The sequence below is a fragment of the Theropithecus gelada genome, chromosome 4, assembly GCF_003255815.1.
Source record: "Theropithecus gelada isolate Dixy chromosome 4, Tgel_1.0, whole genome shotgun sequence".
NCBI lineage: Eukaryota > Metazoa > Chordata > Mammalia > Primates > Cercopithecidae > Theropithecus > Theropithecus gelada.
In genome coordinates, this window is record NC_037671.1 from 78,956,180 (window position 1) to 78,973,341 (window position 17,162).

A 17,162-nucleotide genomic window follows, 5' to 3' on the forward strand; every position below is an offset into this window, starting at 1 on the left:
AATGTTTTAAATGAATGCTTATTGTCTACACTGTACCAGTAATACTTTATTAATATAATAAAGCATACAGTCAGAAAACTGCCCAAATCACAAGAGTGCTGCACAATGAAATAACACAAGTGAATGCATACTTGTAACCAATAGCCAGATCAAAATTAGAACATTACTAGCACCTCAATAACCTCCTTGCTCCACCTCCTAGTCAAGACCTCTCTCCTTCCAGATGTAATCACTATTCTGATTTCTAACACCACAGAATGAAATAATACAGTGTGTATTCTTGTATTTGCTTACTTGCTATTGTTTATGGAACTCATCCATGTTTTTATGATGTATAGTCTGTTGATTTTTATTGCCATATGCTATTTAATTAGTGTAATAGTATAATTTGTTTATTCACATGTATATGGATAAGTTTTTTGTCTAATGAATAATGCTGCTAATTAATATTTTGGTGTCTTTTGATTCACATATGTACAAATTTCTATTGAGTGTATTCCAAGAGTGGGATTGTTAGGTCACAGGATATGCGTGTGTTCAGCTTTGGAAGATAGTGCCAGTCTGAAAAGTGGTTGTGCTAACCTTAGACCAACAATTATGTTGCTCCTCCTTCTGTTCTTTGCAATCATTGTATTGTTGGCTTTTAATTTTAGGCATTTTGATGCTATCTAGTGGTATCTATCTCATTGTGGTTTTAATTTGCATTTTGCATTTCCTTAATGTCTGCTTTTGAACATCGTTTCATGTATTTATTAGCCATGTGGATACTCTCTTTAACATACTGCAACTCTGTCACCCAGGTTGCAGTCTTGCTGATATTTCTATTGGTTTTTCTTTCTTTTTCTCATTGATTGTTAAGAGGTATTTATATGATCTAGATATAAATCATTAGTTGGAATATGTGTTTGTAAGGGAAAAGGCATAATTATTTTTCTTTCCCTTTTTAGTTTCTTAGTTGAGACACTCTTGAAAATACAATTAACAATAGAAAAACAAGCAGAAGTTTGTTAACATGTGCTCTATCCATCACCTGGGTGGGTTCAGTTCTGAAGTATTTCTTTCTCTCCAAGCAGTGGATTTGCTTAAATGGTATTTTGAAAAGAGCCATAAATCTTAAATATTGGCAAAACAGAGGAGAGAACAGTTCCAATCTTTAAAAGCAGGAAAATGTGGAAAACTAGTAAAATCTATTTCCAGATTCCTCTGGTGCCTGCTAATGCTTTCTGGGCCAAAAAGGAAGTGTTGTCTCCAGTAAGGAAAGATTTATACCCTGCCATCAGGCAAGATATTTCCATATTTTTTAGATTTATCATTTTACCTTTCACCTTCTGATTTATATTTTTCTTAAGTTTAATGTTTACATATGTGTAAGATCAAGTGTCAGGGTTCATTATTTTTCCCTTAATGGATATCCAAGTGACCTGGCACCATTTATTGAAAAGATCCTCCTCTACCTCACTGACCTGTTGTAAATTAGGTGATTCTATGTATGGTGTCTGGCTTTGGATTCTTTTCTGTTCCATATTTATTTTTGCCTTTCTCCTTTTGAGACAGGGCCTTGCTCTGTCACCCAGATTGCAATGCAGTGGTGCGATCACAGCTCATTGCAACCTCTGCCTCCTGGGCACAAGTGATCTTTCTACCTCAGCCTCCTGAGTAGCTGGGACTTATAGGCCTGTGCCACCATGCCTGGCTAATTTTTAATTTTTTTGTAGAGATGGGGTCTTGCTATGTTGCCCAGGCTAGTCTCAAACTCCTGAGCTCAAGCAATCTGCCCACCTCAGCTTCCCAAAGTGCTGGGATTGTAAGTGTGAGCTGTCATACCAGGCCTAATGCTCTCTTAATAGCTGCACTATGTCTTGATATCTGTCAGTGTAAATTTTTCAACTTTATTCTTCAAGACTATTTTGGCTATTCCTGGCCTTTGCATTTCCATATAAACACTAGAATCTACCTTTTGGTTACCACTTTAAAAAAATGGGATTGTGATTGATATTTAACTTGACCTATAAGAAATTTGGGAGAAATTGATGTCTTTACAATTAAGTTTTACAGCTCAATAACCTAGCATACCTTTTCAGTCAAAGTAATGAGATAACTATTTTCTGTTTAGAGATCTTGTGTATCTTTTGCTAGATTTATTGTTGAATATTTTTTTAATGCTGATCAAATATTCTTGATATTTTTTGATGCTGTGATAATGAATGATATCTTTTTAAAAACCTTTTTCTAGCCTGGGTAACACAGGGAAACCTCGTCTCTACAGAAAAAGTTAGCTGGGTGTGGTGGTATGTACCTGTGGTCCCAGCTACGCAGGAGGCTGAGGTGAGAGGATCACGTGAGCCCAGGAGGTCGAAACTGCAGTGAGCCATGATCACATGATCATACCACTACACTCCAGCCTGGGTGACAGAAGAAGACCTGGTCTCAAAAAAAAAAAAAAAAAACTTTGTTGTTAGTTTATAAAAAATATAATTGATTTTTACTTATTCATGCATTGCTAAATTCACTGAGTAATTCTAATAGTTTTCCGTGCATTTTTTGGATTTTTACAGGTACATAGTTATGTTTGAAAATAGTATAGCTGGCTGAGTGCGGTGGCTCACGCCTGTAATCCCAGCACTTTGGGAGAAGGGCAGGCAGATTGCCTGAGGTCAGGAGTTCGAAAGCAGCCTGACCAGCATAGTGAAACGCTGTCTCTACTAAAAATACAAAAAAAAAAAAAAATTAGCTGGGTGTGGTGGTGGCAGGTGCCTGTAATCCCAGCTAATTGGGAAGCTGAGGCAGGAGAATTGCTTGAACCTGGGAGGCGGAAGTTGCAGTGAGCTGAGATCATGCCGTTACACTCTAGTAGTCTGGGCAATAGAGTGAGACTCCGTCTCAAAAAGAAAAAAAAAGAAAAAGATAAAATAGTGCAGCTTTTTTCCTTTTGAATCCCTTTAACTTTCTTTTCTATGCCTTGTTATAATTGCTATGACCTCCAGTATAACAGTGAATGGAAAGGGATGATAGGTGCCATTCTTGTCTCATTCTTTATTTTAAGGGAGAGCTGTCAATACTTTATCTTTAATATCATTGCTGTAGAGTTTTGTCCCTACTTTTTGTCAAATTGAGTGAGTTCTGTTTTATATCTAGGCTACGAATAATTGTTTTTTTGTGTGTGACTGGGTGTTGAATTTTATCAGATGTTTTTTCTGCATCTATTTAGTTAATTATATATTTTCCTTCTCTATTCTGTTATTATGGCAAATTACATTGACCTTCAAATGTTAAGCAAACTTTGCATTTAGGAATAAGCCCAATTTGGATATAATTTTTTATCCCTTTTGTATATCAATTGCTAATATTTTGTTTAGGACTTTTGCATCCATTATAATGCAAGGAATGGAATTGTATATTTATAGAATGTTAAATGTATTGTTGAGGCGGTTTTGTTTATAGACCTTTGAGAGAATAAATTACCAACTTGCATAAGGTGAAATTTTTATGTTAAACTAGAGGTCTTGTAACTGACTTAAGTCCAGCTGCTTGCTACTTGGAGTCAAAAAAGACGAGAAATGAGGTGTGATGAAAGGAAGGCAATTTTATTAACCAAATGCTAGCAGTTGGAGAATGCCCAGGCTCTTACCTTCAAAAGACTATTCTGCAATTTCTGAAACATGCTTTCCCATATTATAATTTTTTCTTAATTGGAAATGACCCAGACATCTCATGAGCATCAATTACTTAATTCAGAATAATTTGGAAGTCCACTACAGGCATTTATCTCATTTACATGCCCTGAGCTTTTTCCATTTTTAACAGTATATTTAGATTACTTCTGAAAACTGAGATGTTATACGAAGCTAGTCATTATTTAAAGTTGTTTCCCTGTTAACCATTTTTAAAGTCTGAGTAACAGGTGAACACTTAAGTAAGAACCTAAGTAAATGTATTTTGCCGGCAACTCAGAATATTGAGCTGTTTTCATTGAACCACGAATCTAAATTAAATTAGTCTTATTTGTCGAAAAAAATCACACAAAGATTAGTCTGTTTTTGACTGTGTTTTATAGTCTTATAACCGTTATGTTAAACCCTGACATCTTAATATATAGACATAGACAAATATAAAACCATTTGGTCAAAATACTTAGATAAAAATATATGCTGATGATTCTGATGACATTTTATTTTTATTAATAGTTTTAAAATCAATTTAATTACCAAAGATTCATGTGAACTTGAAAAGCATTAGGACTTACTTAATTTATGAGTGTTTATTTACTTATAAGCCAATTTGGTAGCATGCTAGATTCAACATATACATGTATGTTCATATACACATGTCTAAACATGTATACATACAGGCACAAAGATCCAACAGCTTTTACCTCAGATCTAGCCATAAGATAGCAATACAAACTCACCACTTTATAAAAGATAGCTGATCCAAATTATTTTTCTGATGAAATTGGAACCTGTTCACATGGCTAAACCTTGTTTGCCTTGATAGGTAATCTAAGGAAAGCTGTCAACCAAAATTTGGGTAAAGCAGTCTCTATATGGCAGTTTGGTTTTAAAAACCTCTTTATCCTTTTTTTCCCCTTTTTCTTCAGTTGCAAATGAGTTACTAATGATTCTGTTATAACCGTAACTGGCTGAACTGTATAAGAAAAATAAAAAACCAAATTCTCCAAGTGGTGTTTAAACAGTGAGTTTTATCTCAACTCAAGTAGCATAATAGCACATTCAAAGCAGGCAGAAAAGAAAAGATAAAATAGAGAGCTAGCTTTAGAAGACTGTTTAATTTTATAGTTGCAGGTTAACCATTTGAACTCTGAATTTTTCTTACTGTAATTTGCCCATAGTTTTAAAATGTGCACAAAAATGGGCTGTACTGTGTAACCAGCTGGAGCCCCAGATAGTCCAGGAAAGAGCTCACATGCTTTCTCCCCTAACAAAGCTTGACACAGATAAAAGAAATATTCTGGAGTCCAAAAGAGTATGACAAAAATCAGAGGCCAGGTTGTTGGAAAGCATTTCTCCACTAGCGAGGAGAGGAGCAGCCTATCTTGCTGGGTAGGATGGAGAGTTTCAAAGCACCCTCGGAGAGAGGGATAATGCTAAACAGAGACACAAACACAGGCAGATCCAATGCAGATGGAGCACTCCAAATCCATCCCCAAAAAGGGGAGACTGGAGATAAGTGCTGAGATCTTGTCTCAAACCCAGACAGCATTGCAGAGTGACCTGCATTGGGTCCAGATGGCAAAGAGGCCCAAATGGCACCACAGATGACCTATACTAGGTCCAGACAACTAGAAAGTGCAGATGGCTAAGACAGAGGATTTCCCAGTACACTCTGGTTGATTTATCCAACCCTTGAGTTCTGTTGACTTCCCAGATGCCACTTTCCTTTCACTAACTGAGCGTTACAGCAAAGGGAAGGGAAGGAAAAATCCTTGAGACAAGGGTGGTCTCCCTAGCTGCTGGGAATTCCTTAAGGTCCCAACTGCAGGGTCAGCTAGCTACGAGCAGCTGGCGTTTGCAAGTGGCCCTTGCCTTGGCCGGGTAGCCTGAATGGGTGAGCCTTGGCCTGCTCCCACAGCCAATTGCTCCACTTGTTGGAAACCAGGTGTACAGGCTGAGCCCCTCAAAACACACGGTTCCTCACACAAGGCACCACGTTTGTAACTGACTCAAGTCTGGCTATTCACCACACAGAGGCCAAAAACACAAGAAGTGAGGTGTGGTGAAAGGAAAGCAGTTTATTAATCAAATGCTTGCAGTTGGGGACTGGCCAGGCTCATGCCCTCAAAAGACCATTTCAACTTTTTGGGCTGAGTGAAGGGGTTTGGGAAAGAAAAGGTGTGGGAGAGATGTGGGAGTGGTGCAGGTCTGAATGTCTTGTTCTGATGGTTATATTGAGTCGTCGCCCATCTGGAGGTAAGGTTTGTGTCATCCTGACTTCACTGGGTACTGCTAGGCTAACTGATGGAAACTGCCCCTAAGCAAGAGGAGTCTGCAGCTCCATCTCTGCTTGGTTCGTTTCAAAACTGGCCCCTGAAATTTCTAAGCAAGTACATGATTAGATAAGTGAACACTGTTCCTGGAAGTGCCTGGTGGGAAAGGGAGAAACTAAAGAGTTTAAAAGTATGCTTTGAGGCTGAAAGCAAAAAGGAAAAAAAAAGGTTCTAAAATGCATTTTGAGACTTGGATACTCGGTCCATGAAAAGTGAATTAGCTTCTCTTTTAGTAAGACTTTATAACATCTATATGTTTTTACATTTTTACTTATTTATTGGTAAAGAAGCATTTAAATGTGGCAGGGTCTCTGACAGAGTTCTTAGTAACAATTTAGGAAGATGACTATAGTGCAACTTTGTGAAATTGACTTGCTAAAAGCAAATTGTTAAGTAGCTGGCTTAAAGCTTTCAGTTTCTCTCCCTCCTTGATTGTTTTTAAGAACTAAATACTAATATAGTTTGTAACATGTTCTATTGTTTAGGCTTAGTTTATTATGATCAAATATTCTTGCTTTTTAATGACAACAAATACAATTTCAGAAACTAAAGAGTACCAAGAACCAGAGGTTCCAGAGAGTAACCAGAAACAGTGGCAGTCTAAGAGAAAGTCAGCATGTATTAACCAGAATCCTGTTGCATCTTCAAATCAGTGGCAGATTCCAGAGTTAGCCCGAAAGGTTAATATAGAGGTAACTTTTCCACTACAGTACAACATTGCTTTTTTGTTCATAATGCATTTCTGAAGTTTGATGATCATATTAAATGTTTTCTTTTATTAAATATATATGAAATTTAGAATAGTTTATTTAAAGGTTTTTTTTTTTATCATTTATAAAATGGTAGTTCAGTAGCAGTCATACATTCAGTAAGTCAGGCTAAATTATTTCCTATCTTCAATAGTGTTTCTAGATTGCCAATAGACTGGTGCTATGGGCCAAATCTAGTTCTTAGCCTGATTGTGTAAAGATTTATTGGAACACTGACACACTGATCCATTTAATGTCTATGGCTGCTTTTGCATTATAAGAGCAGAGTTGATTAGTTGTATTAGAGACCACCTGGCCTGCAAAGTTTAAAATGTTTACTATCTGGTCCTTTGCAGAAAACTGTGTGCTGATCTCTGAACTAGCACAGTGCTGTCCCAAGCACTTAACAGTTTCCTATGGTCATACTCATTGATAAAAATAGAAAAATAGAAAAATATAGCCTAGACACTGTACATGAATTTGTAACATACTGAATGATCATTCCTGGTGGCTTTTCAGAAGGAATGATCAAGTAGGATACTAGAGAGCTATAGCTGCAGTTCATGGCCATAGTTTCCTTACCATTTCTTTTCAGTGACTTGTAGTAAATACAGTAAAGGCTTTGTTAATTCAGTGGTTCTCAAACATTTGGTCTTTTATACTCTTAATTATCAATGCTCCTAAAGAGCTTTTGTTTATGTTGATTATATTTATCTCTATTTACTATATTAGGATGTAAAACCAAGAAATTTTAAAAATGTTTATTAATTAATTAAAAATAAGTGAGGGCTGGGCACGGTGGCTCATGCCTGTAATCCCAGCACTTTGGGAGGCCAAGGCGGGTGGATCACCAGGTCAGGAGATCAAGATCATCCTTGCTAACACGGTGAAACCCCGTATCTACTAAAAATACAAAGAATTAGCCAGGCGTCATGGTGGGTGCCTGTAGTCCCAGCATACTCGGGAGGCTGAGGCAGGAGAATGGCTTGAACCCGGGAGGCAGAGCTTGCAGTGAGCAGAGATCGTGCCACTGTACTCCAGCCTAGGCGACAGAGCGAGACTCCATCTCAAAAAAAAAACCAAAAATTACTGATAAACTCACGTGAATATAAATGCATTATTATGAAAAATATGTATTTTCTGAAACAAAAGAACTACAGTGAGAAGAGTAGCATTGTTTTACAGTTTTTGCAAATCTAACATTTGGCTTAACAGAAGACTGGATTCTTATGTCTGCTTTTGCATTCAATGTATTTCATTATTACATGTCATACAGTCTCTAGAAAACTCCTGTATATATTCATGAGAAAATAAAAGTGAGAAAGGTAAATATTGTCATAGTAAGATCTGTAAGTAGTAGATATAGATAACAAATGCCGGATGGTAAGGATCCTGACAGGTTGAGTCATAGATTGTATGAAACAAGCATCTCCTCTTTTTTTTCTATTTGGAAACTGTACACTAATAGGATTGTAAGGGAACTGAAGACCATATGGATCATTAAAGAAATGCAAATCAAAACCATAATTAGATACTACTTCACACCCACTAGGATGGCTTTAATTAAAGAGACAATAACAAGTGTTGGTGAGGATGTGGAGAATTTTAAAAAGAACTTTCATATGCTGCTAGTGGAAATGTAAAATGGTGCGGTCACTTTGGATAACAGTCTGGGAGTTCTTCAAAAGGTTAAACATAGCTTTATATGATCCAGTAATTCCACTCCTAGGTTTGTAGTGAAGAGAACTGAAAATATACATCCACACAAATATGTGTACATAAATATTCATAGTAGCATTTTCATAATTGCCAAAAAGTGGAAATAACAAAATATCCAACCAATGAATGGATAAACAAAATGTGGTACATCCATACAATAGAATGTTAATCAACAATAAACAGTAATGAAGTACTAGTACATGTTACAACATAAGTTAACATTTACAATATGCTAAGTGAAAGAAGCTCACCACAAAAGCCCATATATTTAATGATCCCATTTAGATAAAATCATCAGAATAGGCAGATCCATAGAGGTGGAAAGTAGATTAGTGGTTGCCAGGGGCCGGGAGCAGTGGGGAGTGGGGAATGATTACTAATGGGTATGAGGTTTCTTTTTAGAAGATGAAAATATTCTAAAATTGGATAGTGGTGATGGTTGCACAGCTGTGAACCATTGCACAACTAAAAACCATTGGCTAGTACACATAAAAAGAAAAAGTATAGAATCTAGGCAGTTTCTTGTGGATACAGCTTGTCCAGCAGTCCCTTCAAGGGAGGAATGTTTTTGTCTCACATCTCACTTACCAAATGGCTATGTGCTCTCTGTTCTGTGTCCAGACCATTTCTTCCTCTTTCTTGTAAAGGCCTGTTCTTTTGATGCTTTTGACTTACTCTCAATCTCTGAAAGTCCTGGTGACTCCGCATCATTCCTTGAAGATATTAGGCTCTGGATCAACCAGATCCCAACAACTGTCACTATTTTTGTTGGCTTCTACACTCCTGTGTATTACCAGTCCTACAGCTGGCCTTCATTTTTCTAACTTCTTCCTATCTCATGACCATTTCCTTAATTTTACTTTAGCCACCCACTCCTTATAGCCTCAATTCTGACCTCTAAAATCGCAAATGCAGACATTCCACTCTATGAGCATGATCTCTTTCATTTTCCTTGTTCATTAATCTTACTACAGCAGTTCCTCAGTAACATCTTTACCACTAATCCTAAAATATGTGCATGCTTGCACGTAAGCATAGACACACGAAGTATTAAATAAGAGGGAAAATTTTTCCTGGAAAAAAAATTTCTTGGCCAAGACTGAAATGTAGAAAGTAGGATAGATTTAGCCACTGTAATTCTCAAGTGCGTAATGAGGACCAGTGTGTTGAAATTATAATAGATAAACCAATTTAATCCAATTTATTTGCAAATATTTTCTAATAACTAAAGCTGTCCCAAAATTGAAGTGAACCTCTGTAGACTAGTGATGCTTAGTTACTAAAAGTATTCAAGCAAAACTTGGTTCTCTATTTAATTGAGATGTGCTACAGCAGGGGTTATAGCAAACTTTCTATAAAGGGGTTATCAGGCTTTGCAGGCTAGAAGGGCTCTGTTGTAGCTTTTCACCTCTGCCATTAGAGCATGAAAATAAAAGCGATAGACAATATGTAAACAAATTGGCATAGCCATGTTCTAATAAAACTTTGTTTACAAAAATAGGCAGGCAGCAGGCCACATTCAGCCTGAGCCTGTAGGCTGTAATTTGCTGATCTCTGCTACAGCGAATGTTCTTTCATCATTGGTGTTTGTACAGGATGAATCCTACAGGTTCTTTTTTTTTTTTTTTTTTTTACAATGCTTTTGGAAAAAGAATTTCTGTCTCTTCTTATGGCAGACACAATATAGGCATTTGTCGTTCCACATTTTGCTAAGTAATTAGTATTCTGCCGCATTTGAGGAGAAGGGAATAGAGTTTTATTGATTAAAGAAAGGCTGATTTTCAGCAACACAGACTACTATTTTAGATTATAAGAATTTAATACCTGTTACAATAGCTCTGATAGAGGAGAATGTTAAATTCTGTTTTAAACAATTTTGTGTGCCTTCCCTGTACTTGCCATCAGTTTGAGCAGAATGTACTAGGCTTAAGAATTTGGAGTAAAATAACTACACTAAAAAATTTATTGAGAGTCTAAAATGTATATTTATATGCCTACCCCTTTTAGTATGTTTTTGTATATCATATGTTATTGTTTTATTTTAAAAGTTGTAATATTTGTAAAAACTAGTGAACAGGCAACTAATTTAAAAACTCTAAATCATAGTGTTCCTTATTTTGTTTTAGCAGAAACACACCACTTTTGAGCAACCTGTCTTTTCAGTTTCAAAACAGTCACCGCCAATGTCAGCATCTAAATGGTTTGACCCAAAATCTATTTGTAAGACACCAAGCAGCAATACCTTGGATGATTACATGAGCTGGTAATTACTTTTGGCCCCTTGCTTGATTGGCAGGGTGGTATGATAGAATTAACATGGGCTTCTGGGCCAAATAAATATGGGATTAAATCCTGCTCTTTTACTTTAAAGACTTTCCAACTTCATATTATTTTCTCAGCATCATTGTTTTCATCTATAAAATGGAAAGGGGAAAGTGGTTGCAAAAATACATATCTTTAAGGATTGTTGTGAATGTAGTTTCTGTCATATTGTAATCTGTACCTACAACCTATAAATATTCTAAGGATGTAAAACGTCTTGATAATCATGTATTGCCATGCAGATATCTCTCTATTGAGAGAGATTTTAAAGGTTAGTATTCTTAGAGCGGATAAAGAGTAGATGAATTTTTTCACGTGAGTGGTGGTAATTGGAAAGTGATAGCTTCTGGAAGAGATTGGTTGCTACAGTTCATGTAGTTCTGGGGATATTCAAGGGTGTAGTACTTGAGTGGATAGGAATGATGGATAAGTGAAGAAGTTGGATGATGAGTGTGCTGACAGGGAACGCAAGGGATACTACAAAAAAAAATGAATGACATTTCAGAGAAAGGAAATAAAGGGGTGTGGTACATTACAACCATCAACCAGTGGCTGTATCTTGAATGTCTTGGGGGATAGCTTAAATCCATGTCATCTTTTACGTTTCATTTTCATAATGTAATTCTTGATCTTAATTAGAACTGGCCTTAAAGATTTTATAACACAGCCTCCTACCCACTTAATATAGTTTTACTATATATTGCCTCGTTTTATTATATGTAGAATATTTTAAAGAATGATTGCTAACTAAAATAGCAATAATAGATATTTCTTGTGACATTAAGTTAATTATTGTTAACAAATATTTGTGGAGCTCTTTCGTGCCAAGCATTGTTCTAGGTGTTGAGGATATATTAATAGCAAACAAGGCAAACAAAGCACAAATGTATGCTGGACAGATTTAAGCTCAAAGGCCAAACTCCTCTGACGTAACTGGCTTTCTGATGTTTCTAGCAAGCCATTATAGAAGAATACTGTTTAAAAAAACACTCAAAATATGTGACCGGCCATAAGCTGACGTTTGCTAAATTCGTATAAAATAACTCTAACTACTTTGTATTTTAAATGCCATCTTTTTTATCTTACAAACAAAGATTTCTTGTCTGCATACAAATATTTACTTTCAGAAAGAATTCCCCAAAATTAAATATTCGGTGGTGGCATATCTGGAATAAATGTCAGCTATATCATGTAAATTGACTTGGGTTCTGTTTGATGTAGCACTTTTACGTTTATATCAGCCTTTTAAAATACTTGAAAACAATCAGAATCTTATTTATTAAATTGTAATGTTTTAAATAAAAAATATATATTTCCTAGTTTTAGAACTCCAGTTGTAAAGAATGACTTTCCACCTGCTTGTCAGTTGTCAACACCCTATGGCCAACCTGCCTGTTTCCAGCAGCAACAGCAGCAAATACCTGCCACTCCACTTCAAAATTTACAGGTTCGATAAGCTTTATATATGATGGTATATGTTAAGATACAATCAGTTTTGTACAGCTTTTATTTTTATAGCATCTAGATATCAGGAAAGGTCTTAAGAACTTGGCCATTCTTATTTCCACTAGACAAAACCTTCCTGCTATCCTGATAAGAGTGTGCCTTGTGGCTTTGAGAGGTTCATTATTGAAGAAGCTGATGAAGTTACTCTTATTAACTAGGCCAAAGGATCCAGTTTGAATAGCTGGATAAAACTTCTCTTATAATCAAGGCTACCTTTTATTTTTTATTTTTATTTATTTGGGTTTTTTTGAGATAGAGTCTCGCTCTCTTGCCCAGGCTAGAGTGCAGTGGCGCGATCTCGGCTCACTACAACCTTTGCTTCCCAGGTTCAAGTGATTTGCGTGCCTTAGCCTCCCGAGTAGCTGGGATTACAGGCACGCATCACCACACCTGGCTAATTTTTGTATTTTTACTAGAGATATGGTTTCACCATGTTGCTCAGGCTGGTCTCGAACTCCTGGCCTCAAGCGGTCCGCCTGCCTCAGCCTCCCAAAGTTCTGGGATTACAGGCATGAGCCACTGCACCTGGCCGAGGTTACTTTTTGTTGTGTTTTGTCAGCTGCTACTGAGCAGCTTCATTTTGTTTGTTAGTATACAATTCATTTGGAAATGTAAATTTTCAAAAATATCAGAATAGCAATATGAGGTACTGCTAGAATGTATTATACTAATAACTATAAACTAAGAGGAAAGATTTTTTTGCTGATGAGGCAAAAGTTGGTTTCTAATAACTGTCCTAGAGGCAGCTTAATTAACTGTTAGAAAATGTGGGCCTTGGAGACACTGGGCATGAATCTTGGCCTCACTACTTACCATCTCTGTGATCTTTTGCAACTTACCTAAACTTTCTGTGCCCATTTCATCATCTATAAAATTAATACAGCTATCTCCTAGGATGGTTATGAAGATTAAATTAGTTAATATATATGTAACTCCTAATACAGAGCATGACACTTAGTAAATCAGAAATATTAGCAGCAGTCGTTATTTAAATAAAGCAATAAAAAAACCCATGAGTAATTAACTATAAAAATCAACTAATAAAAAAATTAGTCAACAGAATAAGAACAGTGGTTATCAGGGAACGGAAAAGGAGGAATGGGGAGTTACTGTTTAATGGGTATAGAGTTTCAGTGATGATATTTGCACCACCATCCATCTCCAGAACTTTTTCATCATCACATACTGAATGTACTTAATGCACTGAGTTGTACCTAAAAATGGTTAAAGTGGTAAATTTTGCGTTATGTATAATTTGCGCAGTTTGAAAGAATAATGGATAAAACAATGAACTGACAGTCGATACTAACTAGAAAGAGGTGATAGTGTTTTGAGGATTGAAACAATATAATAAATTACAGAGGAAAAAGAAAAATGATCAAGTTTGTTCATGCATTGATTCAAAACACGTTTATTTAGCTATTACTGTCAGGCCCTGTTTGAGTTGCAATCCAGAAGACGAGTCACAGATGACAAGTGAAGGGGCTTGGTGGAGCCTTCTAGAAGAGGCCAGTGTCAGGAGAGGACTGAAAGAGGCCACAGTGTGGCTAGAGCTCAGGAAGGGGAAGGGGTGAGTCCCAAGGTTTGCTGGGCCCTTAAGTTTTACCCTAAGAGGGTGGGAAGCTTTGGAAGAGGTTGAAGCAGGGAAAGTGAAAAGAGCCGATTTGCATTTTGGAAACTCTAACAACAGTGAGTAGGGCAGACTAAGGGGGATGTGGAATGTCCTGTATAGGAAACTGGAGTTCACATTAGTGTTGAATCACAAATAAGAACTATTTTATTTTAAAAACTGTCAGCAGCCATGGGGAAAGGACATTGAACTGCTTTCTTCCCTCGGCAATGTTCACAGTTTTAAATATGAAAGGAAGAAGAGAGAGGAGGCACAAAAGAAAGGAGTGGGGAAATGATGAAATTACAACACAAAAAGCCCAACACTTTGTTACAGAAAATATATATGGACTCAACAGTGTATCTCAATCCTAGAGGTGAAAAAATTAGAATACTAACTTTTTATTTAAATAGGAGATTACATGAGAGAGTCTACCATTTGGAACCTAAAGCAGGCCTTAGTTAAATTGAGGTTTATTCAGACCTTATTTCAACTTGGTTAATCAGCTAATCAGGAGCTCTTTTTGTTTCAACTTCTTTATCAGCTCAGAATAAGTCCTCTCAGCACTCCATCTGTTCAAAGCATTTATAGGTACACAGAGAGATCCTCCAGTATAAGGAAAGGGATGATGGGGCAGGTTGTATAGTACATCACCTGAAAGTTTGCTGGGGAAGATGCTGAGGTTCCGAAAAATTAAGTAACTTTTGAATATCACTCAGCACAAAGTGTGGGGCTGTATTAATGAGTTCTCACACTGCTATAAGGAAATATCTGAGAGTAATTTATAAAGAAAAGAGGTTGAGTTGGCTAATGGTTCCACAGGCTGTACAGTAGGCATGATGCTGGCAATCTGCTTGGCTTCTGGGGAGGCCTCAGGAAACTTTCAATCATGGCAGAAGGTGAAAGGGAGCAAATGTCACATGGCTGGAACAGGAGGAAGAGAGAGAGTTGTGGGGAGGTGCCACATACTTTTAAACCACCAGATCTCTTGATAACTCTCAGAGAAGCACTGAAGGGGAAATCTACCCCCATGATTCAGTCACCTCTCACCAGGCCCCACCTCCAACATTGGGAATTATAATTTGACATGAAATTTGACAGATCCAAACCATGTCAGGGACATTGCTGAAATTTGCATTTGTCTCATTGACTCTAGAGCTCTTAGCACCTTAGCACATTGCTTCCTTTATAATATAACGCTAAATGAGAAAGAAGAATACAGATATAGCCGGATGGTAGTGGCATGCCTGTAATCCCAGCTACTCGGGAGGCTGAGGCAGGAGAATCGCTTGAGCCTCGGAGGCAGAGGGTGCAGTGAGCTGAGATCATGCCACTGCAGTCCAGTCTGGGAGACAGAATGAGACCCTGTCAAAAAAAAAAAAAAAAAAATACAGATATAATTATGTGTGTGTATATGTACATATGTAAGTAAAGAGGTATAAGGAAAAAGAAAAGAAATATGAAAAATATAATTTTATATTTTAGTTTTTATATATTTTTTTAAGCTTATAAGTTTGCAGATTGCATATTAAGTGTTTTTTTCCTCCTCGAAATTTCTTTTGAAGTCAAAACCAGTTGAAGGGGGAGATCTTAGAAGTTTGTCTACATTATTTTTTAAGGTTTTTTTTATTTAAGTAGAGCAAGTCCTTTTAAAAATATTGTAACATTTCTAATTAAGATTTAAGATAATTTCAAAATGGGGAGCAGTTGACTATACCAAATGTAAGCTAGTTTCTTAGGCATATTGATTGAACTTTTATTTATATATTTTACTTATTTAGGTTTTAGCATCCTCTTCAGCAAATGAATGCATTTCGGTTAAAGGAAGAATTTATTCCATATTAAAGCAGATAGGAAGTGGAGGTTCAAGCAAGGTAAGTATCTTAAAATATTTAAGAAATAAATAAAAATATTTTAGACTTTCTATTTTTTTGTCTTTTTACCTGTGAGGGCTGCTTTTCCTTAACTTCTAGGGGCCATGTTGCCCTTGAGCCAAAAAGCCATCTTAACACCTGCCCTTCTCTTCCCACTGCCTCACATGTGACATATCTTCTTTAGATTTCTTATTCCCCGTCTCCTGCCTTTCCTTTCAATGTCCTATGCTTCTAAACTTCTTCTTTAATAACAAAAACATTGACATGCGGTAGTGAATGACCACTATGTATTATCACAAAAGAATCAGAAATTTCTGAGTCAGAATGTGATGTAAATTGCTAATATGTTTAGAATCATTCAGCAAGGATTTTTGCTGATGGATTTTGTTTTGTTTTCAGTTATTCATTTCAGAAACAGAATTCAGTAACAAGTGAATTTCTGGAATTAGATTATTTTCTAAACTTACGTGAGTTCTAAATTTATATCATTTTACATCTCTAGATTGAAGGCATTATCTAAATTTACCATCTTTAATTATCATTCAATTAAATCTACTTCCGTTAGATTTTTGCCTTCATCATTCACCAAAATAACTGTAATCAAGACCACTAATGACCTCCATTTTTTTTGCCAAATCTGATTCTTAGCTTAGATTTTGGATTACTAAGCATTTGGGACAACTGATTTTTTTTTCTCAATCAAGCGTTTTTCCACACTTGGTTTGTGTTTTTCTCTTCTCAAACTGGCCGTAACTATGTTCCTCATGTTCCTGATCTCAGTGAAGCAGTGCTCCAGGGCTTAGTCCTCAACCCTCTTTCATCTTTTTCTTAAACTCATTCTGTTGGTGTTCTCTTTCAGTCTTGTGGTTTCAAATATCATGTATATGCCGACAATTCTCCAACTTGTATTTCCAGCTCATACCTCTCCTTTGAATTGCAGACTTGTATATTCAACTTGACTATTCAACATCGCTTCTTAGTGTCTACCAGGCATTTAAAACAATATGTCCAAACACAACTCCTGCTCCATAGCTTTTCCCATTTCAGTAAATGGCAGCTTCATTCTTCCAATTGATTGACCAAAAAATTGGTGCCTCTTACTCTCACACACACATCTAGCCAATCAGCAAATCTTGTTGGTTCTACTTCAGAGTATCTCCAGAATCTGTTTCTCATCATCTCCAGCATTATTGTTTTGGTCAAGGCAACTTTTGTATTTTCACCTAAATTACTTTAGTAGCCTCCTAAAGGATTTCATTGACTCAGTCCTTGCCCTCCTGGTCTATTTTTTAAAATTGTATATTGACAAATTATAGTTGTATATTTTTATGGGGTACAGGGTGGTATTAGCTTTTTTAATACAATGTGAAATGATTAAG

The 17,162-nt window shown here is 36.4% G+C and overlaps 1 protein-coding gene across 2 annotated transcripts in view; it reads left to right on the forward strand.

Moving 5' to 3' along the window:
* Positions 1–17,162, forward strand: part of TTK (TTK protein kinase) — a 39,636-nt gene that overhangs the window by 11,565 nt on the left and 10,909 nt on the right. The window contains exons 11-14 of one of the 2 annotated variants that reach the window (XM_025384124.1): positions 6,548–6,696; positions 10,602–10,735; positions 12,115–12,241; positions 15,691–15,783. In XM_025384124.1, coding sequence (XP_025239909.1) covers positions 6,548–6,696; positions 10,602–10,735; positions 12,115–12,241; positions 15,691–15,783 — 503 coding nt within the window. Of the gene's footprint in view, positions 1–6,547; positions 6,697–10,598; positions 10,736–12,114; positions 12,242–15,690; positions 15,784–17,162 lie in introns of both variants that reach the window. The other variant, XM_025384123.1, reaches the window with a different exon arrangement.